The sequence below is a fragment of the Notolabrus celidotus genome, chromosome 24 (assembly GCF_009762535.1).
Source record: "Notolabrus celidotus isolate fNotCel1 chromosome 24, fNotCel1.pri, whole genome shotgun sequence".
In the NCBI taxonomy this organism is placed as follows: Eukaryota; Metazoa; Chordata; class Actinopteri; order Labriformes; family Labridae; genus Notolabrus; species Notolabrus celidotus.
In genome coordinates this window covers 7,035,452-7,061,890 of record NC_048295.1, presented here as the reverse complement: position 1 = coordinate 7,061,890, position 26,439 = coordinate 7,035,452, and the positions used below count along the sequence as shown (strand labels likewise).

General features: G+C 42.6%; 5 protein-coding genes across 8 annotated transcripts in view; 2 read left to right on the top strand and 3 right to left on the bottom strand.

The window, feature by feature from the left end:
* LOC117808345 (gap junction alpha-3 protein-like) overlaps positions 1 to 3,876 on the bottom strand; it is a 44,134-nt gene extending 40,258 nt beyond the window's left edge. Inside the window, exons 1-2 of the mRNA XM_034678025.1 lie at positions 3,788 to 3,876; positions 2,492 to 2,647 (exon numbers count right to left, since the gene is read on the bottom strand). The gene's annotated coding sequence lies outside the window, so the exon portion shown is untranslated. The remainder of the gene's footprint in view (positions 1 to 2,491; positions 2,648 to 3,787) is intronic.
* Positions 3,853 to 6,572, bottom strand: LOC117808351 (gap junction beta-2 protein-like). Its single transcript, XM_034678042.1, is given in 8 exon segments — positions 3,853 to 4,256; positions 4,258 to 4,287; positions 4,456 to 4,662; positions 4,748 to 4,896; positions 4,987 to 5,139; positions 5,582 to 5,753; positions 6,332 to 6,388; positions 6,515 to 6,572. Coding segments are annotated over 6 exon segments (825 nt in total). The 5' UTR covers position 5,753; positions 6,332 to 6,388; positions 6,515 to 6,572; the 3' UTR covers positions 3,853 to 4,141.
* Positions 6,573 to 8,502: 1,930 nt separating this feature from the next.
* sap18 (Sin3A-associated protein) lies at positions 8,503 to 10,341 on the top strand. The gene is made up of 4 exons (XM_034678040.1): positions 8,503 to 8,685; positions 9,607 to 9,716; positions 9,803 to 9,925; positions 10,007 to 10,341. Exons 1-4 carry the CDS (start codon positions 8,614 to 8,616, stop codon positions 10,161 to 10,163), a joined length of 462 nt encoding a protein of 153 aa, XP_034533931.1. The 5' UTR covers positions 8,503 to 8,613; the 3' UTR covers positions 10,164 to 10,341.
* A 763-nt stretch (positions 10,342 to 11,104) lies between these two features.
* rtraf (RNA transcription, translation and transport factor) lies at positions 11,105 to 13,835 on the top strand. The gene is made up of 8 exons (XM_034677952.1): positions 11,105 to 11,281; positions 11,792 to 11,916; positions 12,001 to 12,100; positions 12,585 to 12,662; positions 12,779 to 12,867; positions 12,956 to 13,024; positions 13,155 to 13,203; positions 13,276 to 13,835. The coding sequence occupies exons 1-8, from the start codon at positions 11,221 to 11,223 to the stop codon at positions 13,428 to 13,430; spliced, it is 726 nt and encodes a 241-aa protein (XP_034533843.1). The 5' UTR covers positions 11,105 to 11,220; the 3' UTR covers positions 13,431 to 13,835.
* Positions 13,836 to 13,883: 48 nt separating this feature from the next.
* The window catches only part of nid2a (nidogen 2a (osteonidogen)), a 72,021-nt gene continuing 59,465 nt past the window's right edge, over positions 13,884 to 26,439 (bottom strand). For 2 of the 4 annotated variants that reach the window (XM_034677933.1, XM_034677934.1), the window contains exons 22-43: positions 26,052 to 26,177; positions 25,487 to 25,620; positions 25,298 to 25,403; positions 25,075 to 25,208; positions 24,878 to 24,983; positions 24,159 to 24,292; positions 23,968 to 24,073; positions 23,514 to 23,647; positions 23,319 to 23,424; positions 22,458 to 22,591; positions 22,248 to 22,353; positions 22,004 to 22,137; positions 21,802 to 21,907; positions 19,790 to 19,919; positions 19,606 to 19,706; positions 19,346 to 19,518; positions 19,029 to 19,158; positions 18,772 to 18,943; positions 17,172 to 17,329; positions 16,941 to 17,064; positions 16,743 to 16,855; positions 13,884 to 15,393 (exon numbers count right to left, since the gene is read on the bottom strand). In XM_034677933.1, the coding sequence (XP_034533824.1) occupies positions 16,744 to 16,855; positions 16,941 to 17,064; positions 17,172 to 17,329; positions 18,772 to 18,943; positions 19,029 to 19,158; positions 19,346 to 19,518; positions 19,606 to 19,706; positions 19,790 to 19,919; positions 21,802 to 21,907; positions 22,004 to 22,137; positions 22,248 to 22,353; positions 22,458 to 22,591; positions 23,319 to 23,424; positions 23,514 to 23,647; positions 23,968 to 24,073; positions 24,159 to 24,292; positions 24,878 to 24,983; positions 25,075 to 25,208; positions 25,298 to 25,403; positions 25,487 to 25,620; positions 26,052 to 26,177 (2,666 nt within the window). In that variant the 3' untranslated portion in view covers positions 13,884 to 15,393; position 16,743. The remainder of the gene's footprint in view (positions 15,394 to 16,742; positions 16,856 to 16,940; positions 17,065 to 17,171; positions 17,330 to 18,771; positions 18,944 to 19,028; positions 19,159 to 19,345; positions 19,519 to 19,605; positions 19,707 to 19,789; positions 19,920 to 21,801; positions 21,908 to 22,003; positions 22,138 to 22,247; positions 22,354 to 22,457; positions 22,592 to 23,318; positions 23,425 to 23,513; positions 23,648 to 23,967; positions 24,074 to 24,158; positions 24,293 to 24,877; positions 24,984 to 25,074; positions 25,209 to 25,297; positions 25,404 to 25,486; positions 25,621 to 26,051; positions 26,178 to 26,439) is intronic. The other 2 variants (XM_034677935.1, XM_034677936.1) reach the window with 2 other exon arrangements.

Below are 26,439 nucleotides of genomic sequence, written 5' to 3'. Positions count from 1 at the left end.
TGGCATGTGAACAGCAGAACCTGGGATCAACCTTCCAATATTCCTTCCAATAACACTGTAAACACATGTTATAGAAATGCTGAATGGGTTGCAAAGGCCACTAACAGGGCCACCTATTGGTAAGGCACAAACACTGGGATGAGGGAGGATTTGGATGGGGGGTCTGGGGTTCCATCCATCCATCCCTCCATTTTCTTCTGCTTAACAAGGATTGGGTAACGGAGACAGAACTCTACGCAAGTCAACCCAGACATCCCTCCCCCAAGCACTATTCTCCAGCCCCTCCTTTGGAATCCCAAGGTGTTTCCTGGGCCAGATGGGATACACCTCTAAAGAGAGGCGTCCAGGAGGCATCCTTAGGGAATGTCTGAACTGTTTCAACTGGCTCCTCTAGATATGATGGTGAAACAGCTCTACTCCAAGAACCCTCCTGATGTCCAGGCTCCTGGCCTTATCTCTAAGGTTGAGCCCAGGCACCCTTTGGAGGAAATTCATTTTGCCCACACATTTGGCTTTCATTCAATTCGTTTCTTTTTTTGTTTTTGACTAAATAAGATGTGCATGTGTCAAAAACAGTTACGTCTGCAGCTGTTTTTGATTCATCCACATACGTTTGCTTGCAGACATATACGTATTTGTCTGCACTTGTGTGTGTGCTGCAGAGCTGGCTGGCCGGCGGCGGACAATGGCTGGCCATCTGTGGGAAGTGAATGAGCGGATAACAGGTTGTCCTGGTTGAATGCTGGACTCATCACATCACAGGAATGCTGAGGAGGGCAAATGTTTGCCTGGGATCGACTGATATGTACCCACGAGCAAACACATACACAGACTCATAGTTACATTAACATACAGTATGACTGTATACCAGAGGCGACAATGCAAACAACTGTTTTATAGCCTGTTTGAAAAGTTAACCTAAAGCCTGATCTGATTTGTTCTCACTAGAAATAAATAAACAGACCAGAATGGAAACAACATGATCACAATGTTCTGCTACATTTCCTCTTCAATAATTTAAAAGTTTTAAAATCCAACTTTACAAATGATGTCGTCCATCTCTTCTGCAAACAGCACATGTACAGTGACTGTTTCAAATACTACATCTGAATGAAGTGAGAATAATCCTCTTAGCATAAAAACGAGTGGGCCAATTACTATAACTCCACTGATACACTAACAGTGGCATGTGTACATATACATGATGTGTTGACGTGATGAAATACCATCTGTCACAACAGACAATGGAGAAGCTGCTAGATGGACATTGTCCAGGCTGGCAGTGTGCTTTTGATGGATCAGAGGTCTTTGTGCTCCAGCAGCCCAAACAGTTAACTCTTGGCCTGCCGCTTGCACCCTGAAAACCTTTGTAAGATATGCAGACGGTGCCGATGTTCACATGAGCGGCAGTTCTGTTTGTGATCCAGGTAATCGAATTTGGTTCAGTGCACAGACGTAAACTTTATATATCGGTCAGATTATAAAAGGCTGGTTAACTCAACAGGTATCTACAACTTGTGAGAGAATATTGTCAGGCTGTTTCAGTGTGGGTCATCAAGTGCACGAGGATGTTGTGCAAATGTGTGCACGCCTGAAAATGTGCAGTTTATATAAAGTTTTAAGAAATGCATGAAAACACTTCAAGTGTTATGAGTTACAAAAAAGTCTGTTCAGGTGACTCTGGTGGTGAGCAGCTCTATTATCTTTGCAAATACCAGTATGAGATCAGATCAGGGGACAAAATGTGAATCAAGACATCAGTATCAAAAACATTTGGTAAAGCAGCATAATGTTTGTTAAAGTGCATACTAATGCAGGAGGGCAAGCCCCAGAGGTCCACCAGAGTGACCAAGTGTCCAAACTTTGGACAGAAAAAAAAAATCAACATTCATTGATATAAAAGAAAACAAGAATGAGAAATATTCCTGGAGCAATGTAAAATGTTAAAATGAACATTTCAGCCACACACTGGTTACAAGCAGCCACTTTAACGTGTATTATAAATGATAAGTCCAATTAAACGTGGTTGCCCCAATCAGCAATCAGTCCATTAAATCCCATATACTCTTTCACTATCAGTTTATATCATCCACCAACTTTTTATTGCTCTCACTTTAAGATATTAAGAGAAAGTCAGCAGACTTGTTCACCACCTCTCAGAGGAACAGACTGCTTTCTTACTCTCTAACATTGTGCAACACATTCTAATTCAAAGTCCACTGATTCATTAGTGTTTCAATGGTTACTGTAACACCAGGAAAGTAGCTTTATACAACTTTTCACATTTAGAGTTTGAAATATTTAGTTCAATTTTTCTATAAAAGTATTCTTAATCAATTCCTGATATTATAGCTTCCTGTCTGCCTTCTTTCCCACAGGGAAGTGAACGCAGCGTGAGAGGTGCTGATAATCCAGCAGGTGGAAGGATGATAATCCCTCCTCTTCCCTCCCACTTCAGCCAACACCATCACTCCAGCATCCACCTGCTTACCGCTCTCCTCTGGAACACTTCTCCCCCCTGGCAGCGCGCTCCTTCCCTCACTTCTTCCCTCTTTCTTCCTTTCTTTTTACTCCCACGGGTGGGCTCGAGGCGTCCAAACCAAAGAGTAGGCGAGATTAGTGGGAGAGGAGGGGGGAGGGAGGGACACTGTGTGAGAATTACAGAGTTACAGGGGAGAGAGAGAGAGAGAGAGAGAGAGAGAGAGAGAGAGAGAGAGAGAGAGAGAGAGAGAGAGTAGAAAAGACGTGAGGCTAGTCTAGTCTAAAAAAAAAGGGTGCGTGTGGATCCTGTCCTGCGAAGGCGAAGCGCAGCGTGGCCAAGGCCATCCGCCACTGTCACACATTGGTGTCCCCGTGCATGGGGTGCACGAGGGGGGTGGTGGTGGGAGGTATGTGATTGTATGCGCGCGTGCGTGTGTCTATGTAGAGGCAGGGACAGGGGGACTCTATCAGTGACAAACACAGCTTTAAACTACTTTGAACTTTTAAAACACAAAGCAACTTTTTACTAAGTCAATACAAAGTTGTTTTTTATTCACCTTTTTATAAAAATTAAAGTTATGTTTGTTTGCAAAAACAAGTTAGTGGGAGTAAAGTGAAGTAGGTTAAGCAGTTGTATTACAAGCTGACATTTATCTCAAGGCTTTACTATAGAAAGATGTGCTTGACATGTCAGAGACATATATATATATTACAGTGCACATTTGAAATGATTCAAATTTTTAGGGGATAGGTTCCAAATGATGCTTTTAAAGACTAGAAAAATAAAAAATATATATATTTAAGGGGACATGTAGCAGGAAATTCCTTGACATAAAGCTACAAACTGACATAATTCAGAAAAACAACTGCCCCTACTTAAACAAGGCAGCTTGAAATACACAGGGGTGTTTCCAAGGGGTCCCTAAATCTTAATGGCCACCCCAAAACTATGACTGGTTATCTGCCAAAAATGGAGGTGGGACTTACAGTCAAATCAATGTATTGAGCTGTGTTGTGAAAATAAACTGGAACAGCAAGAGGAAACATAACTAGCTGAACCATCCATACAATAAGCTTCAGAAGGACTGTTAACATTTTATCAGTAAATCCACAGGATGCATGCTACTCCAAATAGATACAACTAGTTAAGATAGAAAAAGTATGCTATTCAAATGCGTGCAAACCGCTTTGTCCCCCCCTCTGAGCTAGGGCCACCCCAGTCCCAAATTTCTGGACACACCCCTGCTTATTGGTCAGCTAAGTTTGGTGTCGGTGTCAGTCCCGGAGGAGTGTAGAGAGGACTCACAGACTTGTTGCAAGTTGTCGTCATCACCACCAGAGGGCACCAGAGATCAGAGTAGAGCTCAGAACTGAAGCATAAGATGAGTCTTTATTGATGGAGTTAAATCCAGTGAATCCATTAACTTGAATGTATTTGAATAGCTGCTAGTTAACATTTCTTTCCCTTTCTTATGCTATTTTCTTATCATTTATCATTGACACATTTCTGCTATATTAGAATATAATACAGTTTTAAGTTGTTGACACTGATTCCATCCTCTCCACCCCTTCCAGCAGGTATCACAGAAAATGCTCAGTTGTATTTACACATTTATATTCACATGTGAACCACTTGTAAATATGCAGCTTTAAAGTGTTTTCAAGTCTCCCCAAAGTCTGTCTTTAACATCCATCTTGTTGCTGCTCTGTCAGGTTGATACGAGTAACTTCTGGTTTGTCTTGTTCTGCGTCTTCTCTCGGCTGGATTTCCTGCAGGATTTCCTCCTTTTCTGAGCACTCAGACGCCTGGAGAAAGAAGAGGGGATACATGATGTTTGTTTGATGTTTCTGCTCTAGCTCTTTGAAGGGTTAGAACTAAAAATGAAGACTCAAGTACAACGCCAAATTATGGGATAAAGAATAAATGCAGCAGCTGATTAATCACCTGACTGTCTGACTGAGTAATACCTCTACCTAGTGACAGCTTTGGCAACTATATAGGCCAGCTCGGCCATGTTTAGGACCATGCAGATGGAGGAGGCGGTGGCCATGAAGACGGTGAAGATGGTTTTCTCAGTGGGACGGGAGATGAAACAGTCCACCAGGTTAGGACACGGCCACTGGTCACACTGCACCAGCCTCGGCATGTGGAAACCATCATATACGACGTACAAGGCGTACCTGGAGGAGGAAGCAGACGGGTGACACTGTGGGGTTGTGTAGAAGTAGTTTTATAGCGGTGTACAGAGTAATAGAAGCCTCTTACATAAAGCCTCCTTCAAATAGAAGCCTGAAGACGAGGCTGAAGGCATATGTCCACCAGAGGGCGCCAGCTATTGGGAGTCGTCGCCTCTTCAGAGTCTCTAACTCATCCTCCTGGCTTTTGTTACCAAGAAATCCAGCTCTGGCAGAGCCCTGTCAGACACCACGACATAAAATCACATCATATTATGAGACAACTTGAAACAGAGACTTCATGAAACACACGTTAAACATCAGACACACCTGTAGCAGCCTCTTCTTGTCTTTATGGTTCCTGTAGGCCACGTACATCGCAACCAAGAGCGTCGGTGTGGAGACGAAGAGCAGCTGAAGACACCACAGACGGATGTGGGAGACGGGGAAGAACTGGTCGTAGCAGACGTTTTCACAACCAGGCTGGAAAAAAAAACACCTGAGGTGTGTTTCAAATCCCCGTGTGGAACTAGTGAGTCTTCCTCCTTTGGAATATGCTTGTACTACTTCCTTCTTATTCTCTGTCTACCTGTGTTTACAAACTTTTTGATTGTTGTGAGAAACGTCACAAACTTTTGTGCATTGTTATTCAAACTCAAACTGTTTTCCTGTCGTTAAAAACACAAAACATTATAATGAGAATATGACCACCCCTTTATAAATCAGTGCCCCAGTTGGCCCCCCAAGTCCAAAAAAGTCTGAACTGTAGTGGGTTTTTTTTAAAGACATGAATTTACTTTTAGTGCCAGAAATTCTGTCGTGTGAGAAACTTTGAGCTCAAGTACAGAGGAGTTATTGTTTACGTTCCTGAAAATGCCTTTCAGAAGATGTTCAGCTTGTGATGTAACCTGACTGGATGCCCTACCTGTAGTGTGTTACAGGTGAAGTCAGACTGCTCGTCCCCCCAGACGCTCTCAGCAGCAACAACCAGCACCATGACCCGGAAAATAAAGAGCACCGAGAGCCAGATTTTACCCAAGCTGGTGGAGTGACGGTTAGCCCCGACTAACTGCGTGTACAGAGCGGGCCAAGACATCCTGCAGAGAGAGACACAATAAGATTAGGTTGCTAGATTTCTTTATGGTTTATTTGAGTTACAGATCTGGCACACACACAGACAGACAGTCAGACTTTGAGAAGAGGCAGTGGCAGCAGATGAAAGCAGCGGTACAGCGGCGGTGAAACAAAAGGGAAGTTTGACAGAAGAAGAGGATGAGAAGGAATGAAACGGAGAGGAGGAGGAGGACAGAGGGAGCAGCGCCAAGATTCATGTGAACTAATGAACTTCTGTGCCCACTGTGGACTGTACTGAACCGAGCCCACTCAACTAAAAACACACTGAACACACTGTACACACCCACGCTACTACAGTCCTCACTTAGCCTCACCATTCAGAGATTCATAGAAGCATCGATTAGCTGATATTTATAGTACTGTGAAACCTATAACATGATGACTTCAGTAAGTGACGTTTCTTTTTGCTTCCTAAGAAGTTGAAGTCATTAAAGCAACAGTAAGTAATTTTAATAAGATTGTGTTCACTTTTCTAAACGTCATCCTGTGTGAAGAGCTTATCGCTACAAGTTACATCAAATATTTCAGGAGCTTCTCTTACCTCGTGTCTTGAGAGTCAGGTTGTTTGCAGGAAAATATTCCACATGGTCCTTTCCGGCTTGTAAACAAACAAACAAACAAAAACAAATAAACAAGCAGACAAACTATTCACTGTCACGTCAGTAACCTCTTTATAAAAATGGAAAAAATGATCAGGATTTAAAACATAGTTAAAAACACAAACCTGCAGCTCCTACCTCCTTTGAGTGAAGGAAAAGATGCGCCTCCAGTGTCAAGCTTCCTGCATCAATATGAGGTGACTTCCTGTTTTGGATTTCAAAATAAAATGCAAAATAGCAAATGGTAAATTTGTTGCGATGTGTTCTTTTTTTGTACTGCAAAATTATTTACATGAGATTTAAACACATACTGGTACTTCCTGATGATAAAGAACTCTCATTAGTGCGCCACATGGCAGAAGAACACATTTAAGAACATGTTAATGTTAATTCAAACATTAAGCATCTTTGTTAATGGTTAACAGAGTCAAAATTTTGATTACCTGTGAGGGTAACAAACGTATTACTTAATTGTATGTGGTAAGTTATGTATAATCTGTGTGTATATACATATATATATATGTTTGTCTCTTTTTTTCTGTGTTTCTAATGTAATAAAAAAAACAGAGGTCTCAAACCAAAGATAAGATACCTCCTTAACTTGTTCGTATGGGTCGTTCATGCAGAGTGGAAGTCAGAGGGTTGAGGATCAAAGTTGTCTGAGTGTGTGGGATCTCTTTGTGGGTGTAACAGGACACAGGTAGAGAGTCTAGAGTGACTTTCTCAGAACCGAACCGTCCCCTGGCAGCAGAGAGGCTGCAGGACAGAGCGGCTCTGTGTGCCTCTAATTACTGTGACCGATGAGCCTTACCCACTGTTTGTTCAAGAGTGGGCGCAAAACCAACGTCCTGAGTGTACTCACAAAATACTGACATGCAAAGTGGAAGACATCCCGCGTAATCTGCTGAGCTCCTCTCACTGCAAACATCTTTACCCTGCAATGAGAATAGGAAGAAGAAGAAGAAGGAGGAGAAGGTGGAAGTTATTGTAATGGAGTCATTAGGCGAATAGCAGCGACTCTTACTCCTTATGAATATCAATGAATGGATATCTGTGTCAGGCTCGACTCAAAGAGCCACTGTTGTGTCTGTCAGTCAGGACAGAAAGAAACAGACAAAAAAAAACTGAAGAAGAAGAAAGGATGGGAGGAAGAGAGAGAGACTGAGAGAGGTAAAACAGAGCTGATTGTTAGAGTAGCTCCTGATCAGCCAGCCGGCAGGAGAACAGAGGGGGCCAGTGTCAGCATACACACACACACACACACACACACACACACACACACACACACACACACACACACACACACACACACACACACACACACACACACACACACACACACACACACTGTACCACACTCACACATATGTTACCCTGACTGTACACACACAAACACACACACACACTGTAATGAGTGAGGGGGAGAGCAGAATGTGACTGAATAGCAGGTCTGGAGGTGGACTTGGCTGACTGATCCAGGATCAGGCAAGTACTGCATAAAAGGTCCAAAAGGCCTGGACGAGAATCACATGACATGAGAAAAATTAACATTTAAATGCACTTAAGTCTTTAAAATAAAATAAAATAAGATATGAAATAAGAATAAAAAATGGATTCATTCTGAGATTATGTTGTTTTAATTCTAAGTGATTTATTCTATTTTCTTAATCTGAGATTTCAATTTTTCCCCCAGTGGCCCCAGTCCTCTTCTGTATAATATGACATCATGTGAGATGTATAACATGAGACGAAATCATATGAAGAAAATATTGTTTTTATATTTGATACACAATCACATACATTCACATAATACCTTGTTTGTTATATTATGCTATTGTTTGTGTCCCTCTCTATAGATATCCACACAAACAGGGCAGAATTGTACAGGTAAACAAACAAAAAGTATTTTTTAAAGTTAAATTTTGTCAAATAACGATCCATTTAAAAAAAAACAGACCAAAAACCCATTGAACAACCTTTCTTTAATAATTAAAACATAAGTTTTTAGCAGCTTTAAAATCCCTCCATGTTCAAATTATATGAACAACTCCACTCCGGAACAGCAGGGGGCGATAGAGGGCTCCACTTGTTGCTGAAACGCAGGAAACCGGAACCGGAAGTAGCGTCACTCCCCTCCGTTACTGAAGCTACGAGATAAACTCAAAGCACGGTGCATAAAAAGTCGCTGCACAGAAGTTCTCAATAAACCTTTGAATTAATAAGCATGGCTCTTGAATCTCGAGTCACTCAGGAGGAAATCAAGAAGGAGCCGGAGAAACCGATCGACAGAGAGAAGGTAGAGCGCGAGGATTCAGATTACAGTGTTTATATGAACACGGCGTTAGCACGAGCTATAGCTAGCTCCCCATCGTTACAGAGCGGAGGCACTAAGTGATTCTCCTTAAAAAAAGACTTCGGTTTATCCCTTTACCTTCCCATTTAGAGTTTATCTAAAGAAACTGCAGTGTCGCCTCTTTTGTGGGCTTGCTAATCAGGCATAATTCAATCAACGGATGCTCCATGTTGCTTCATTTCACACTTGAAAAGCAGAATTTGATGTTGCATTCACCCAGCATACACATGGGACAATAACAATGATGCAAAGCACAGTTTAACTTCTCAAAGCTGGTAAAATAAATGCATGTAAAGCTATAGCTGTGTGAGAAATACTCGGTGTGTATCAAACTACAAACAATGCTATGAATTCATCTTACCTTAGTAGTTCCTCTGTCTTCATGTTAGAGTTTTCCTCCCTAAATAAAACGCATTAAATAAACAAATAAGTCAGTGGTGCGTTTGTGACTCTCAGGTGTTGCATTGTGGGAGTTTCAGGTTGTTCACAGGTGTTGTTAACACTTACCTTATTTCCATGCGCATGACAAGATGGAGAGTTAGCTTAAATATGTTTGACGACAGGCTACAAGCAGTTAATTTTTTACAAATGCAGTTTAAAAAACACTAAGAAATAAATAAAATAGTTTTTGATACTCTGAGTAAAAAGTTGTAGTTCTTTGGAGTGACCACTAGAGGGCAGTGAATACTAACTGCTCTTGTGCATTTCAGATTACATGCCCACCTTCATATCAAACTATTGTGACAAACCAAGTCCAAATAAGTCTTTAAAATAGATTTTTAGGAGGTATGATTCGAAAGTTAGTGTTCTTTCATGTTCTGTGTTACCGTCTTGCTAACAGTGTGTTTACCTCTTGTTTTGCAGACCTGCCCCCTCCTCCTGCGAGTCTTCACCACCAACTGTGGTCGACACCACCGGCCTGACGAATTTGCCCGTGGCAATGTTCCCTCCAGTGAACTGCAGATATACACATGGTGATTATTCATTCAGTCTGTTTTTGTTGTTGTTGTTTTGAATTTGAGTTGAGTTATAGTGATGGATTACTTGTGGGTTTTTTCAGGATGGATGCTACCCTGAAGGAGCTAACTAGCCTGGTGAAGGAAGTGTATCCAGAAGCCAGGAAAAAGGGGACCCACTTCGGCTTCTCCATCGTGTACCCAGACCCTCGAGGGAAAGTCTACAGGTTGGAGCTACACTACAGCAATACTTGCATAAATACAGAGTGGCTTCATTCATCTAACACTTCCTGTTCTTATCATTTCAGGTTGAAGGATATCGGGAACACTATATCCGGCAGGAAGGGCACAGATGATTCAATGACGCTGCAGTCGCAGCGTTTCCAGATTGGAGACTACCTGGATATAGCTATTACACCGCCTAACAGAGCCCCGCCTCTTGGTGCACGCATGAGGCCGTTCTGAACACACACACACACACACACACGCACACACACGCTGAATCACACATGTTAGCATGAACACATAAACCTACACACATCAACATACTTTTCTTTTTTTTTTTGTTCATTGCATCATCTCTGATGGTTTTTGCCTCATTTTGTAATCTGTGACTTCAAATAAAGTTGTGATTTTTATCCAATGCTTCTGCTCTTTTCTGTGTGACATAAGATAATATTTAAGTGTTACAGCAGCAAAGTAGACAAAGTGCAAAACAGTATAAAGCAAACAACAGCATATATAGCAATTGTTAAATAGTTATTAGCAATTACAAATAAAGAAGTAAAAATAAGCATAACTTATATACACAAAGGTATAAAACAATGTACAGAAATGAGAAGATGAGTAGAAAAATTGTATTGCACATGCAAGAAGAACAAATTTTAAATTAAAAACTCATATTAGAGAGGTCATGATCTGTCAGTCTTTGGTGACACATTTATATTCTAAGTAATATTTTAGGAATTAACTTGCTGGAACTACTAATGCAAAAAGGGGAATGTATGGGTGTTTGAAATATCCATAAAATCTTAAACTGATTTCTAACATTAAAATTTGTTAAATTGTGCTAAAAGCTATAGAAATTTTAAATTCAGTAAACACAAATAACATTATAATGTTTTAAAAATGTATATATTTATTATTCTGTCTTCTGTACATACTTTTGTTATTATTTTCATTGTATTTGTATTCATATCTTATTAATTACTGATTCTATTAACATTATTTAATATTCTTAATTATTATATATAGGAGCAACTTTAATGACTGAATTTTCCCCCTGGGATAAATAAAGTATTTCTCATTTATATTATATTTTACTGTGAGCTGGTGTAGTAAAACCTTCTGTATACCATGTAAATTAACCCCGAAATATATTTTTATTTTGAAAGTCATAACAGGAAGTCATAACAGCTGCGCATGCGTAGTGCCATTCGCCGACAGCTAGCAGAAAACACCACCAAGCCAGCTAACTGTTGACCTAATACAGCAATTATTCCAACACTAAACGCACGTCGAGATGTTCCGGAGAAAACTGACAGCCTTAGATTATCACAACCCCGCTGAGTTTGACTGCAAAGGTGAGGGTGACGTCGCTGCGGAGTGACGAGGTGTGATTATGTGTGAACGTGGAGCCGGCTAACGTGTATGTAGCTGTAGGTTTGAGGGGTCCTGTCACTGCCTGAAGACAACGTAGTGCCAAAGTTAACTTTAAAATGAGTGCTTTTATTTGGTTCTGACTGACAAAAACTACATATTGGTACAAATTCAAGAAATATTTTTAGAACAGTGACTTAATATTGCCCACTTTTAATCGGCGTAGCTAATTTTTAGTTTCTGCCCAGTGTTTAATTGTAAACTATCTATTACTATTGAACTATCTTAAAGGTCAACACACATTTAAAGTGCTTACATTTTACTTGCAGGCAGTTTCATACTACAACACAGCTACAACACAACACAAACAAAGTTTGTCTGTTGACGTTCATTATAAGTGACGTGATGACGTAGCAGGGCTGGTATTGTGCCATTTATTTATACTACGTCACACTATATATAAGGTGTTTATCTCTGTCTTTATCTCCACTCAGATGAAACACAGTTCAGGAACTGCATCGTGTGGCTGGAGGACCAGAAGATCCGACACTACAAGATAGAGGACCGAGGAAACCTGAGGAACATCCCGAGCTCAGAGTGGCCCCAAGCTTACGAGAAGGTATCAGGACCAGGAGCCTATAAACTCAGACCTGAGTGTGATGACTTTGTTTGGTGTGTTTGAGTGTTTCCTCTCTGTGTGCAGTACCTGCAGGATGTGAACTGTCCGTTTCCAGTACAGGAGAGGCAGGAGGCTTTGGACTGGTTACTGGGCCTGGCTGTAAGATACGAATATGGAGACAATGGTGAGAATATGTACCAGGATATGTATGCAACACTGTGTAACATTGACCAATATAAGTGTCTTTAAATGTGTGCAATATGCTGTGATCTCCCTTACATGCAATTCTAACAACCAGCAGATGGAGACATTACACAAGGAACAGTGCAACCTAAAGCAGCGTATCCACCACAGGAACTTTCATTAAGGACCAGTGTGTAATAAGTCCAAGAATATCTTTCTAATCAAACACAATCAGGTTCCTGCTTAGTTAGGAGTACAGGGACTTTGGGGTGGGACTTGCAGCCAAGAACATGTAAACATGTAAATGCCACATCTATAGACTTGAAGGACTTATAATACTTTGAAAAGTATCCCTTGGGACTAAAGGGGAATTAAAGTTCTGGGTATTTTTGGTGGAAAAGCAGCTTTAAGTCGCTAAGTCGCCAGAAGTGTTCAAAACCTGAGACAACTAAGTAGAACTTGGTGTGTGTTGTGTGTCTCCTCAGTTGAGAAGTACAAGAAGTGTGAGCCGCTGGCAGCCAGCAACAGCAACAAAGCCGTGGACCCCCTTATCAACCTTGACAGTAAGCAGAAACGCATCCCTGCTCCCCGACCCGTCCTCGCACTTCACGTTGGAGCATCCCGTCGCCTATTTGTGTTCCCATTAAAGATGAGAAACTCACGTGTTTGTGTTTTGCAGGCGACTCTCCAGAATTCAAAGCAGGAGTCACAGCTCTGGCAAACATTCTGAAGATACAGAGGCATGACGACTACCTGGTTATGCTCAAGGTGGGAGACGGGGCGTATCTGTCAGCAATGGAGACGCTTATCTTCTTAAGTGTTGAATACATTTTCTGTTTGCATGTCGTCCTCTCAGGCCATTCGGATTCTGATCCAGGAGAGACTTTCTCCAGAAGCCATCACTAAAGCAAACCAGAACAGAGAGGTAAACTGAAGATGCTCTCATGAGAATCATTACTCTTTCTTAGTCTTGATTTTATTCCCCTTTTTCTATATTTGTCTCCCTCAAGTGATGTCTCAGTAACACATCCTTGTAAATGTCCTCTGGTTCTCAGGGTGTCCCAGTAGCTTTGGACAAACACATCTTGGGATTTGACACTGGAGGTGAGAAAGAGCAGGTTAAAGTTCACACACATGATCATGCTGTCACATACATATAAATACATTTCCTTTCAGATGCGACTCTGAACGAGGCGGCTCAGATCCTGCGCCTGCTGCACGTGGAGGAGCTGAGGGAGCTCCAGACTAAAATCAACGAGGCCATCGTTGCTGTTCAGGCCATCATCGCCGACCCAAAGACAGACCACAGACTGGGCAAGGTGGGCAGATGAGAGTGAGGATGAAGAGAGGCGGAGGAAGGAAGATGGGACAGAATGGAGGAGTTTTAATTTGATTTTGGGAGGAAAAGACTTTCTTCTTTTTGAGTTGGACATAAACGAGCATTTTTTCCGTTTGGTGCCTGAGATCAGACTGTTGCAATTTGATATTTTGAGTCAAGTGTTAGATGAAATAGTTGACACTGATGATGTCATTTTCACAATAAAAGTCTGTTTTAAGAGACATCCGTTGAACCTCCCGATCACCTCTCATCAGCCACACCTAGAGAACATCTTCAAACTAACGGTTATCATTTGTGTTTTCAGTTTTACAGGTGTTTTTTTGTTGATGAATTAAAGCTTTATTTTGAAACGGTTTACATTGATGCTGTGTGGGAAACATAAATACAGCTGAACAGAGTGCGTCTCCTGTGCTTCTTCGTGAGTAACACAACACCTACGAGTCCGTCAAGTACCAAATCACATTTTATTGTTATAAATATCACATCTTATAAAAAGAGAAAGATTTGAAGAGTAGATGTAGCAAAAATATTTGGCATAGAAGAAGAATGTGACATTTCATTGGGTGGGTAATTTCATTTCCCATCAGTCAAATTATAGCTGGTCAAAGTTTGACAGTTTTGGTAAATACATTTAGCTTCCTTGCTTAACATTAGATGAGAAGACAAATACCACTGTCATGTGTTGTATCCTAAATATTAAGCTAAAGCCAGGAGTTAGCTTAACCTAGCATAAAACAGAGTAAAAGGCTGACCTCCAAGAAATAGCTAGCTCTAGATGTATCAGTCGCGCCCAGACATAACAGCTAATTCCATGTTTAACTCTTAGCAAGTGAACAAAGAAGACAGATGTATATGAATCTAATTTAATTCTAAATTTGAAAAAAAAAAAGAAAGCTAGTGATTAGCATAGCTTAGCATGAAGACTAAACAAAACGGAAAACAGCTAGCCTAGCTATCCCCAAAATATACCTGAGAATTCCCTTAAATCGAAACATTTGAATCTTGTGTTTACTTTAACGTACAAAATATACGGGTGAGGTCGGGTGATGTTACAGAGGAACACTTAGCTTAGCATAGCATTAACACTACAGTAAGGGAGAAACAGCTAGCATGAATACCTGCCGAGAAATAGCTGAGAAACTTTCTGTTTTAATTGAAACTCTAACAATAAACATAATTTGTTTGTTGGTTATCTGGCAAAGCTAGCTTTCTTCACTTTATGCTAGTAAGCTAACTACTGTCTAGCTAGCTTATTATACAACATACAATCGAGTGGTAATCTTCACATCTAACTCTCAGCAAGTAAACAAATAGGACAGACCTGTTGTCTACGTAAGCAAAATAAGCAAAGATTTAGCTTAGCTTAGCATTAAGACTGAACAGTAGGGGAAACATGAGAGTTGTAGAAATCTTCACGTCTAACTCTCCTCATCACGGAAACTGAACGCCGCTGTGGAACAGCAGACCAGAGAGGAAACGGATGCTCGGCTTCCCGACAGAACTTTGGCTCGAACACGTTGAAAATCTCTTCATGTGATTCTTCTTTGGCTTTAAAAAGAACAGAAAAACCTACACTCACATACATTTTACAAATCGGATCTCCTGTAGCTTTAATTGATAGAAAAAACAAAAAACAACTCACGTACAAAAATACAGTAGAAAAAAAAAAAAAAACTAAAAATGAGGTATAAAACAAATTTACAAAAAATTAATTTGGGGTTATATCTTTAAGGTGTGATAACGGGGTCAGGTTCAGGGTGAGTGGAGGGGTTGTAGATTTGCTCTGACGGTCGATCTAGCGATAGGAAGCCATCTTGCTTCCTGCTGAGTATCCCTCTTTTAGGGGGGGTACTGGAGAGAGCGCTTTTTCAGGTGGTCCTGCCCTCTTTGTTCGGGATCCCCCCGTGAGATTTAGCACCAAGGACTCTGGCTGCCAGTCCGTCGTTAATGGCTCCCTGAGACAGAAAATCAGACGTGAAGAGGACAAAAAGGCATGTTTTTTTTACAACTTGTTGAATTTGAAGTAGAAGTCGAACCTTCTTTTTATAGCTGTGAGAGGAAATGAAGCATTAAAGGACTGATTTTCTCTTCCTGTGTGACTCCTAATGTGACAGGATGAGAGCTTAAGTGCCGCAGTGGCCCTAATGACAGAACAAACATCCCAGACAAAGCCCTGCACTTTACCACTTGCGGCGACTGAGAATGATCTGCGTAAAGAGCATGTGTCAGTGTGTGTGTCCAATGTATTCAACAATAACAGCTTTTAAGCTTCTGACAAGCAGCTCTCAAACCCTTAACGAGTGTGTTTCAGAGCCGTCATCATGGGCTGAATTACACTACACATCCACATCTTTGAAGTGGCGGGAGTTATTCCGTCTGAGGTTTCTAGAGAGGGTTAGAAGGCGCGCAGAGGTGACATTTACAGCTCCACACTCTCGTTCCAGCTATTTTCAGAGCGCTCTGACAGTCGGACTCTTCTATCAGGAGCAGATTTGACGCTCTGTGCAGATGTGTGCAGCTCCGCCGAGGTGCCACTTTAAGGATTATCCTGTGTTTAGAGGCCTACTTTGTACTTTTCAAGGAGTCTTTGAAAGCATTCTGCAGACATCAACACATCAAACATGACACACACCAACACAAAATACAGGTAGAGGGGTCGCAAACAGCTGTGTGTAACCTTGAGTCTGTTTCAGGGGTGTGTGTGAAGTGATCACACATATACACACATTTAAAGGTATAGATCTTGAGTAGAGAGTGTAATCCAGCTGTGTGAAGACTGTTTTCTTCGTGCATGGTGATGTAACACGCAATTGAGTTTCTCCATACAATAAAGGTTGTGTTCACATGACCTCAAACATTTGTATTTTCCAATATGAAGAACTTCTATTGGAAATCTAATCAAACCTGGCATATTTAAAAGTCTATGTTTTCACCTCTTCCTGTTGACAATGTGATATCACTCTCAATTAGGACATAACAAGGACAGATGTTAACACTTATAAATGTCCCTGAATGCATCTGATCTGGTGATATGGACTTTTTTTATTGGACTTGAATGCAGCATTTTTTTCTATTGGACTTAAATGCAGCATTCCCCTCTTCTGTAGGTAGGGAAACTGTGTCTTGTGTGTTTGTGTATTTGTGTCAATGCTGCCTTCATGGTGAAGGCGACATCTGGTAGGAGATGACTGATGTGGTGACATCACTGCAGACAAACCAGTGAGCTCACTGTCTGCTGCAGCTTGTGTGTGAGTTTGAGTGAGTACATTTATGTGTGTTTAAATGTGTTTGTGTCATAGCTCACCTCATAGACACTGGCTGGTTGCGATGGCGATGCCGTACAGGTGAGAGCGCTGATCCGGCAGGTATTCGTCAGTGAACTGGCTGCTGTCTTTGCTCACTGCGATCACTCCGTCCCTGCGAGATGAGCGTTGGAAGGTGGTTAGAAAATAAAGGAAACAAACACCAGAGTGTCGTAGGGGCGAATAATAAAGATGGCTACCTCCTCCAGTCAGTGTAGTAGAAGTGGTTCCTGTAGTAGACCATGCTGAACGGGTAGTTGACGCTGGGGTGGATCACTCTTCGACCTGAACCGTCTGGGGACACACACTCTAAACGCTTTGTACCTGAAGAACAGAACAAAAAAACAAACAGATTGAGTACATCACTATTCCCACACTCATTTATTGGAGTGCCATGTCATCTGCATCTGAGTAGTCCAGAGTGTGTTTACCTGCATCAGCCCAGCAGATCTGTCCTGATGACAAGTCATACGTGAGAGCGTTGGGCAAACCGATCCCTTCCGACACCACCACTCTGCGGTTCTGACCGTCCACGGACGAACACTCGATCTTTGGAGCCTCCCGGTTCCAATCCGTCCAATAGAGAGTCCTGAAACGAGACAACACAGGAGAGACGGGTTACTATGTTGCTTTCATGTGGACTTGTTTTGGTATGAGAGCTGGGATCTGGCTAATATATGGCGACAAGAGGACAGCTCACAAGGGAGCAGATGTCTCATACTGATGAGGTGACGGTCAGGTTACTTTGAGCAGTGTTTGACCTTTGACCCTCAGCTTCTTGTGTGTGTGAAACCAGAAAATATGAACACAAATAAACATGTTTTCCTACTTTTGATTAACTAATTTTTCACACATGTTGTCGACATGAATCAAATTGAGTGTTGTTATCTTAGGACATTTGACAAGCCTCCTGCAGAGTGTGTGTGGTCTACATCTGATGCCTTGTGCCTCTCATGATGGTGCACATGTGGGCGGTCCACTGGGACCGACAGGTAACACACACCACATGAGCAATCAGGTCCTACAGACACACACACACACCATGTGTTTGTGATATGTGCGCTTGTCAATTTATGATCACGTCGGCTCGCAGATGTTTGTATTCGAGACGTTTAAACGTGTGTCCGTTCTTTTGGAACATGTATGTGTGTGCGTGCGTGTGTGTGTGTGTGGTTCAGGGCAACATGTGAAGGCTCAGAAATCAGAGCACATGCAGTCATTACCTTTAGGACTTGGCTTTTTGACAAGCTACACACACATGCTCCTCTCTCTGTCATACACACACACACACACTTGGCCCTGAATCAGAAAATAAGCTGTCAAACTAATAATGTGAACACACACATGGTCGGGTTAGTGCTGCTGTGTTTAATCGCTTGTATTAAATACATAAATACACACACACACACACGCAGACACACACAGCCCTGCACATACACACATGCATACCTGTTGATTATGTGATTAGTTGCGATGATGAAAAGCAGATGTGATTCCTGGAGAGTGAAATGATGTTTGGAGTGTGTGAGTGTGTGTGTGTGTGTTGGATTAATAGCATCAGTAAATCTTGCGCTGTTTTCTCGGCTCAGTACGCTGTCAAAGAAAACACTACTTATAAAACAAGCTTATCAAACTTTCATTACTGAATATAAAGAACGGGTATCATCGTCTCACACTGATGAGGTCACGTTAAGGTCACAGCCTCTCCCCACGCTGCCTGTAAACACGACCCACACTGTACTAATGAAGTAGAAACAGGCCGTGTTGACTCATAGTTTGTGTGAGGGCTTTGAATGTTGTTGATTTCATGCTTGCGCTAATGGGCCGAAAGCCATCTGGGGCCTCTTGTGATGGAGAGTATCACATTCTGCTCCAGTGGAGCTCCTCCAGGATGTGACACTGGATCGTGAGGAGCGTGCGTAGGTGTTTGTTTGTTTCTTGCGTGTTTGCAAATCTGGGCTAAAGTCTTCCTCAAGGCTCGGAGGGTTAGACAAAGTGCACTTCTTTAATACTGAAAGAGGGGCTGTTTACCCGGTAGAGGAGACCACGATGATGGCTCTGGGGTTGACCAAGTCAGAGTCGAACAGCGTCCGCCTCCCGCTGCCATCCAGGTTTGCGGTCTCGATCATGTCGGGGTTTGAGTCGACCCAGAACATCAACCTGCGTTTGACATCCACGGCTAAACCTTCTGGACTCACCAGGTCTGCACAGAGCAAGGAGAACACATAGAAGGTTTCAAGATTGCTCCACTTCAGTAGAAACGAAGGAAGGAGAGTGTGTCTTCTTACTTGTGTTAATGAGGATCTCCGGCTCGGCTCCATGCGCCAACGAAGCTCTGTTGATCGTTCTTGCAGACAAATCCGTCCAGTAGACTCGGTTCTCTTTGCAGTCATGAGCGATACCAACAACTATAGAGCCCTGCAAACACACACATGAGCATTGAAATGTCATGGTATACTCCTTTTCTTATTGTTCCAATCAAGTCCTGAATGTCATATTTGATACAACTCCCCTAAGAGTTAGAGCTCTGGGGTGGTGCTGCTTTAAAAACAGACATGACTCTGTAGTAGAAACCATGGCACATTTGGATCCATTCATCTCTTACATGTAGAGTTAGCAGTGTTTTGGACCGGCTTGGGTCTAGCCTGGTCCCGTTGAGAGGCAGCACTCCTATTTTCTGCCCCTGAGCGTACAGCAGGCTGACGTCAGCATTTGGGGGAGGGGTCACATCTGGGCGGGGCAATGGGCGCACAGTGGGCGGGGCCACTGAGGGAAGGCCTGGGAGACAGATTTTGATGAGAAGTTAGAGCTGTGATTGGCAGCAAACTTATCAACATCAGTTGTTTAGCACATGAAGATGCTTACATGCAGGTTTGACTGGATCATGTGATCGGGTACCAGGAACCTCACGTCCATCTTGGTCCACACACCAGCAGTAAGTGGTCTCTCCGTAACACTGGACAGGACTGAGGAAAGAATCACCTTTTTAGGTAATGTGTTTTTAAAAAAAACATTTGGATAACTTTAATTTTGTGATTGCTTTCTATACTTGAATTGCCCGTCTGCCTCGCACTGAGGCACATATTGCTGTGCCTCTGGTTTTCCACCGTAGTGCGCGATCAAACTGGCCCTCCATCGCTCACACACACTCTCAGGATGCTGGGTCGGAGCCACGGGGACTGAGGGGGACAAGAATCAAACACAACCAAAACTGTTACAACAAGGTTTTCTTGCCCGATAGTCAGGGTGCTTGTTAATGGTGTGGAAAGGCCCAATGTTTAAAGAGGCACTGCATTAAAAACAGACATTACTCTGTAGTGGAACTCACAGCATGGGCTCAAAATCACATCTAAAAACTACTGTCTGAACACAGTTAATTGCTGCACAAATGATGGACTCAGATGGACAAAGTGGTCTGACGAATCAAAATTTGACACTCTTTTTGGAAATCATGGACGCAGCATCCTCCACTCTACAGAAGGGAGGGACCACCCGGCTTTCTATCAGGGGACATGAATCAAACACCCAAAACTGTTCGAACAAGGTTTTTCTAGCTCCAGTTTATCTTAGAGCCATAGTAGAGGTGCTTGATTAATGGTGTGGGAAGGCCCCATGTTTAAAGAGGCTCACACACATCTTGCTTTTGTCAATACTGTTTACCTTGTAAAACCCCTTTAATAAGTCACTTTATGGGAGAGCTCTAAAACTACACCCGAAACCACTTTAGGCTTCCTCTAATGTTTATTCAGGCCTCTCTCTCTACTGGTCTGTGAATTTGGACTGCTTCAAAACTAAGAGGGGAGCTCAGAGGAGCATATGAACGGAGTGTGAGAAGAGAGCAGATCTTTAGGGGGAGATCAGGGAGCCGAAGACTAACACAACAATTAATCGGATGTCCTGGAAGAACTTTCCAGGAGGATTTATTTTAGTGGCTTATGAATCATTTGGTTTTCCCTTTATTTACTCTTCAGCTAAATGGCGGACTAAGTTTAGCGGGCTCTCTGTGTCTCTAATGTCCTTCCCAGAGATCATCAGCTCGTGGATTGTCCGCTGAATGAATGATATTTCAATCCTCAGGCTCTGGCAATGAGCTGTATCAATTATGTGGGTATGGATAAATACAGACCGACTTTAACTAGCACTCAGATTTAGGAGTTTGATGTGGGTGTTTGATGCCTAAATCAAGCCAACGGCTAAAACTGTTGTAAATTTGATTCATGACTTCAACACACACTGTTCAGAATGAGCAAATCTTTGACTTACACAGCTTAGAAGTCATGTTTTTTTTTAGGTATTTGCAAATTAGGGCTAATTTTAAAGCTACTGTAAGGAGTTTTAAGCTAACTTGACTGATTCTTTTCAATCAGGGGTGTAAACGTATTATTTGGAAGACATTAGGGTTTCAAGTTTTGCATAATTGTCAGGACTCTAGTTTGCATAAGCACCTGATCCCTTTACATAATCGCTTGTGTTTTTTTTTTAATGTTTGTCCACAAAATTAAAGTTGAAAAGTTCAGTTCCACACAAATAATGCATCAGATCACAACTTTGTTCACTTTTGATTCCCTCACTATGAATGATGACTGTGAAATCCCAGAATAAGCCTCTGATGTTTAAGTGAAAATAAACACGAGGCTCAGTCACAACAAAACAAAGTTCAACATTCAGATTCAAACTTCTAAAAGAGGCACAGCAAACATTAATCTATGTGTTCAAGTATCTTGTGCATCAGTAGGCAGTAGGGTGTAACACTGTTTTGTCACTCAGATGGTCAGCCAGCCAGTCATGTTTTGGTTTGGTCGCCCGGCAACAGCCCGCAGCTCATCCTACCAAGAAGTGGCCACTTCAGATGTTTGGATGGTCATAAATGGAATTTATAGCGAGGGCTGAATTTATAGAACAGCCTCTTTGTGTACGTTTAGAGTGGGAGTGAGAGAGCGAGAAGGCAGCACAGTCAGAGATACTTTAGTGATACTTTAAAGCTCCTGTAGGGAGTTTTCACTGGTTAGGATATCGTGAAATATGGATATTTTTGCTTGGATGCATGAACTCTTGGCTGACCTGGTCTGTTGCAGTCTGGTGGTTGTGCTCCAGCTGAGGTCCTGGTTCCTGCTCTCTCCTGCCCAGTACTGTCCACGCACCAACAGTGCCCAGTCGAGCTGTGACACTGGAACCAGAAAGTACAAGAATTCAGGTATCACCTTTCAGATTGTTTTTTGAATGACTCAAAATCAAAGAGAAATGTAATAAAAAAAGTGTCTACCTGTAACGGCGTGTACTGTCCGTTAGTATCACACTGAGGTGCGTAAGCTCCATACAGAGGGTATCCCTCAGGACTGGTGGTCTGGACGCTGTCTCTGTGGTGCTCACAGTGAGTTTTGGGACGCTGTGGTTCTTCTACATAAAGTACACGAATAATCATATGAACAAGCATGACACTTAAACTATATTCAGATGACATGGTCTTTGATATGACACTCTATTTGAAGCAGGATCTTTCTCCTCACCTGGTTTGTCACAGTCTGGTGGTTGTGATCCAGCTGAGGTCCTGGTTCCTACTCTCTCTTCTCCTGTACTGTCCACACACCAGCATTCCCCAGTCGAGCTGTAACACTGGAGCAACAGTGAAAAATGTTAGAATTGATCTAAAATTCTATCAAAGTTGCTCAAGTTAATAACAAAACACTGTAATAATAAGTCTGTTTAAGAATATCTACCTGCAGTTGTATGTACTGTCCGTTAGCATCACACTGAGGGGCATAAGCTCCAAATAGCGGATATCCTTCTGGGCTGGTGGTCTGGACGCTGTCTCTGTGGTGCTCACAGTGAGTTTGTGGACGCTGTGGTTCATCTAGAAGAGAAAAAATGACATTGACATGAAGAAACAAGAGTGTGACAGGCGGATAGAGTTCAGTATATAAAGTTCATTAACACAACACAACTGTATCATAACATTAAGTATTTGATCCTATTAACTGCTATTTGAGGATGCACTGAATGGATGTTTTGTATAAAGACTCATAAACAAACCTCTGGGGGGCACAAGTTAAAAGGAGGACAGAGGAAATGTTTATTTGCTCTCTGACAGCTCAGTAAAAAGGCTCTGAGGTCATAAATTCCACTCATTTTGTAGTTCCACCATTTTTTTTCTACCTATAAGAAATGCCAGCAGTTGTTTTTTATAGATAAAAGTATGAAACATTTCACATCTTTTCCAGCTTCTTGTTACTGTTTCACCCTGCTGTCGTTCCTGTAAAGCTCCTCACCACACACAGCCTTGCAGTGATGTCACCTGTTTTTCCAGGCATTCCAAGGCTATGACCCATTGACCTTAATAGAGCACCACTTACAAGGTTAGACACACACTCACGTAAACGTGCCGTCTGTTTGACTTGTCATTGAGCTGAGGAATTAGGAGGTTCACGGGTCAATGTTTTTGCGAGGCAGCCTTGGAAGAGCCATGACATAATACACCTGCTGATGCTTGTACCGCCGCACATCTGAAAACAGCTCCAAGCACCCGAGGGATGTTTAACAGAGAGATATTATCTCGTCATGCATGTCTTTTTCATGTTTACCTGGTTTGTCACAGTCTGTTGGTGGTGCACCGGGTGATGTCCTGGTTCCATCTCTCTCCTGTCCGTTTCTGTCTACACACCAGCAATGTCCAGAGGAGCCATGACACTGAAAAGACACAAAGTCAAGTTAATATCATGCATTTAAAAGTGCAATATCAAATCTTTATGTAAGCCGGTTAGTGATAAGATGCTAACCTGCAGTGGCGTGTACAGTCCACTGGCGTCACACTGAGGTACGTAAGCTCCAATGATAGGATAGCCCTCTGGGCTGGTGGTCTGAACGCTGTCTCTGTGGTGCTCGCAGTGAGTTTTAGGACGCTCTGGCTCATCTGGGGAAAAAATTATAGAGCTTATATGTATGGACATTGAGAAATAAACCCTTAAACATGCAAAAAACATGCTTTCTTGAGTACATCTTTTCTTCTCCTCTCTTGTACTCCAGCCCACAGGAACAGAGCAAATAGGCTGACTTTAAATTGGGAACTATCCCTTTAAGACCTTAAGTGCTCTCCAGCAAAAAGGGTGCTTGGCTCGGTGCTGGGACCTGGGAGTTTCCTCTCTGTCAGATTGAATTTGGCGTGCCTGCACAGTCACAACAGCGGCCTCACGCCTGAGCGCAGGGTTCACAGGCTGCCACATCAAACCTCACCTGGTCTGTCACAGTCTCTCGGTGGTGTACCGGGAGGTGTCCTGGTTCCTGTTCGCTCCTGTCCTGTTCTGTCCACGCACCAACAATGCCCGCTGGAACCATGGCACTAAGATAACAATAGCAGTGTTAGTCTCAGAATTATGGTGATATGAAAATAATGCTTCATGGAGAAAGGGAATACAAGCACTGACCTGTGATGATCTGTACTCTCCGTTAGCGTCACACTGGGGTACGTAGGCTCCAATGATAGGGTACCCCTCTGGACTGGTGGTCTGGACGCTGTCTCGGTGGTGCTCGCAGTGGGTTTTGGGACGCTCTGGCTCATCTGGGGAATGGAAAGGTATCAGAATCAGAATCAGAATCAGAATGAATGAACACCACCTCCCCTGCCTTGCTGGAGTTAAGACTTAGAATGGTGTCATCTGCATTTTTGAGCCTTTTGTAGGATCAAAGTTCAGACCCCATTAAAAGCAAGTCAACCTGCTTCAGCGGCTAACATAACATTCTGCAGTTAACTCTTACACATAATAGGATCAGCCCGTAATTGCCTCATTGGCTTTTAAAGGGGCATTCCACCCATTTTACACAACATGTTTACAGGTTGTGGTTAATCCGACTGAGCCTATGAAAGAGCTGCCGTATAATGTCGTCTTTGTCTCTGGAGGAGCTTTCTTGACTCAGAGACATCAGTGATGTCACTGTGATGTCATTAGGATTATCTCAGCTTGGGTTGGGACACTAAAGAATTAACAGGGAGTCTGCATTACCAATTTGACAAGTTGAGTTTGGAGTTTTTATGGAACTTGACCTCTACTAAGGACTACAAGTAAGGGTATCCTCTTTTCTCCTTCTCTTACAGGTGTCCTCACTTTATGGAGGTAAGTGAATGTGGTTTATATGAATCCCCCACCTGGTTTGTCGCAGTCTGTCGGTGTTGTACCAGGTGGTGTCCTGGTTCCCGATCTCTCCTGTCCGTTTCTGTCCACACACCAACAATGTCCAGTGGAACCATGACACTACAAGAACAGGAATAACAAGAACATAAGTCTGATCTTTGGTGTTCGTCTATTGGTGGAAGTCCTTTTAAACACTTGATCTGAGACAAACCTGCAAAGGAACGTAGCGTCCGTTAGTGTCGCACAGAGGTACAAAAGCTCCAACGATAGGATAACCCTCTGGACTGGTGGTCTGGACGCCGTCTCTGTGGTGCTCACAGTGAGTTTTGGGACGCTCTGGCTCATCTAGAAAGATAGTTGAATGAAAGTAAGGTGTTATTGATTAGTTGAGGCTTTTTAAAAGAAAAGAAAGCCTCAGTGGGTGCTCCCCTCACCTGGTTTGTCACAGTCCTTTGTTGCTGTCCCAGGTGGAGTCCTGGTTTCCGCTCTCTCCTGCCCTCTGATATCCACACACCAACAATGTCCAGTGGAGCCGTGACACTGTGAAGAGTCAGTTTAGAAACCCTTTCATTATATATGACAATTCTCCAGTCACTCAATCATTCACTGTGCTCAGTGCTCACCTGCAGGGATCGGTACTGTCCGTCAGAGTCGCACTGCGGGATGAAGGCGCCAAGGCTTGGTTGACTTCCTGGTTCTCCGCTCTGCAGGCTGTCTCTGTGCTGCTCACACTGGGTCTTTGGACGACCTGTCTGTCCTGTAAACAAATCAAAACACTGGGTTAGTTTTCCACATCTTCATAGTAGTGGTAGGAGTTACAGCTAGTCATAACATTTTTGGAATCATTCTTGGAAGTCAGGAAATCTTAACACTGGTTGACTTTAGCGATAGCATTGACCAGATTTTGCACTCGGGTTGAATTATTTGATCTGGAACAGGTTGTTGGAATGATGGGAGCCTGGATGTCATCAAGCCTGCTTTTGCCCTCCATACAGGCTGTTTTTCTGTATAAAACTACAGCAGAAGTCACTGCCCCTCATTGTGAGGGTTCAGAATATACAAGAGAAAGTGAAAAAGTGGAGTTACAAATACTCAATTTTTACTAAATATTATAATATATGGTAATGACGGCTACAACCACAAAATAGCTCAACAAGCATGCATGACTGGCGCAGAAATTCCTCTGACCTTCCTGCGGAGAACAATAGAAACCATCGCCATAAAATCCTGGCCGGCACTGACACTGGAAGGAACCCAGCCCGTTGATACATCTGGCATTGATGTGACACGGAGAGGAGCTGCATTCATCTATATCTGCAAACAAAGGGAGCGGAAAAATAAACAACCGCAGAGGGAGAAAGAGAACGCACAATCTGGAAAGTGGAAATTTGTTCTGTTCACGAAGAAAGGTCGGAAATCACTCAGGTCGGTTTTATCTAATCGGTGTTTGATTTGTGGTTTTGGATCATTTAAAGGCCTTATGTTCAAAATGACATTATCTGTAAAGGAGGGAGGTAAGGAGGGTTTAAAGGAGGTTCATCAAAAGTTCATACTGATGGGTGAAAGCAGGACACAC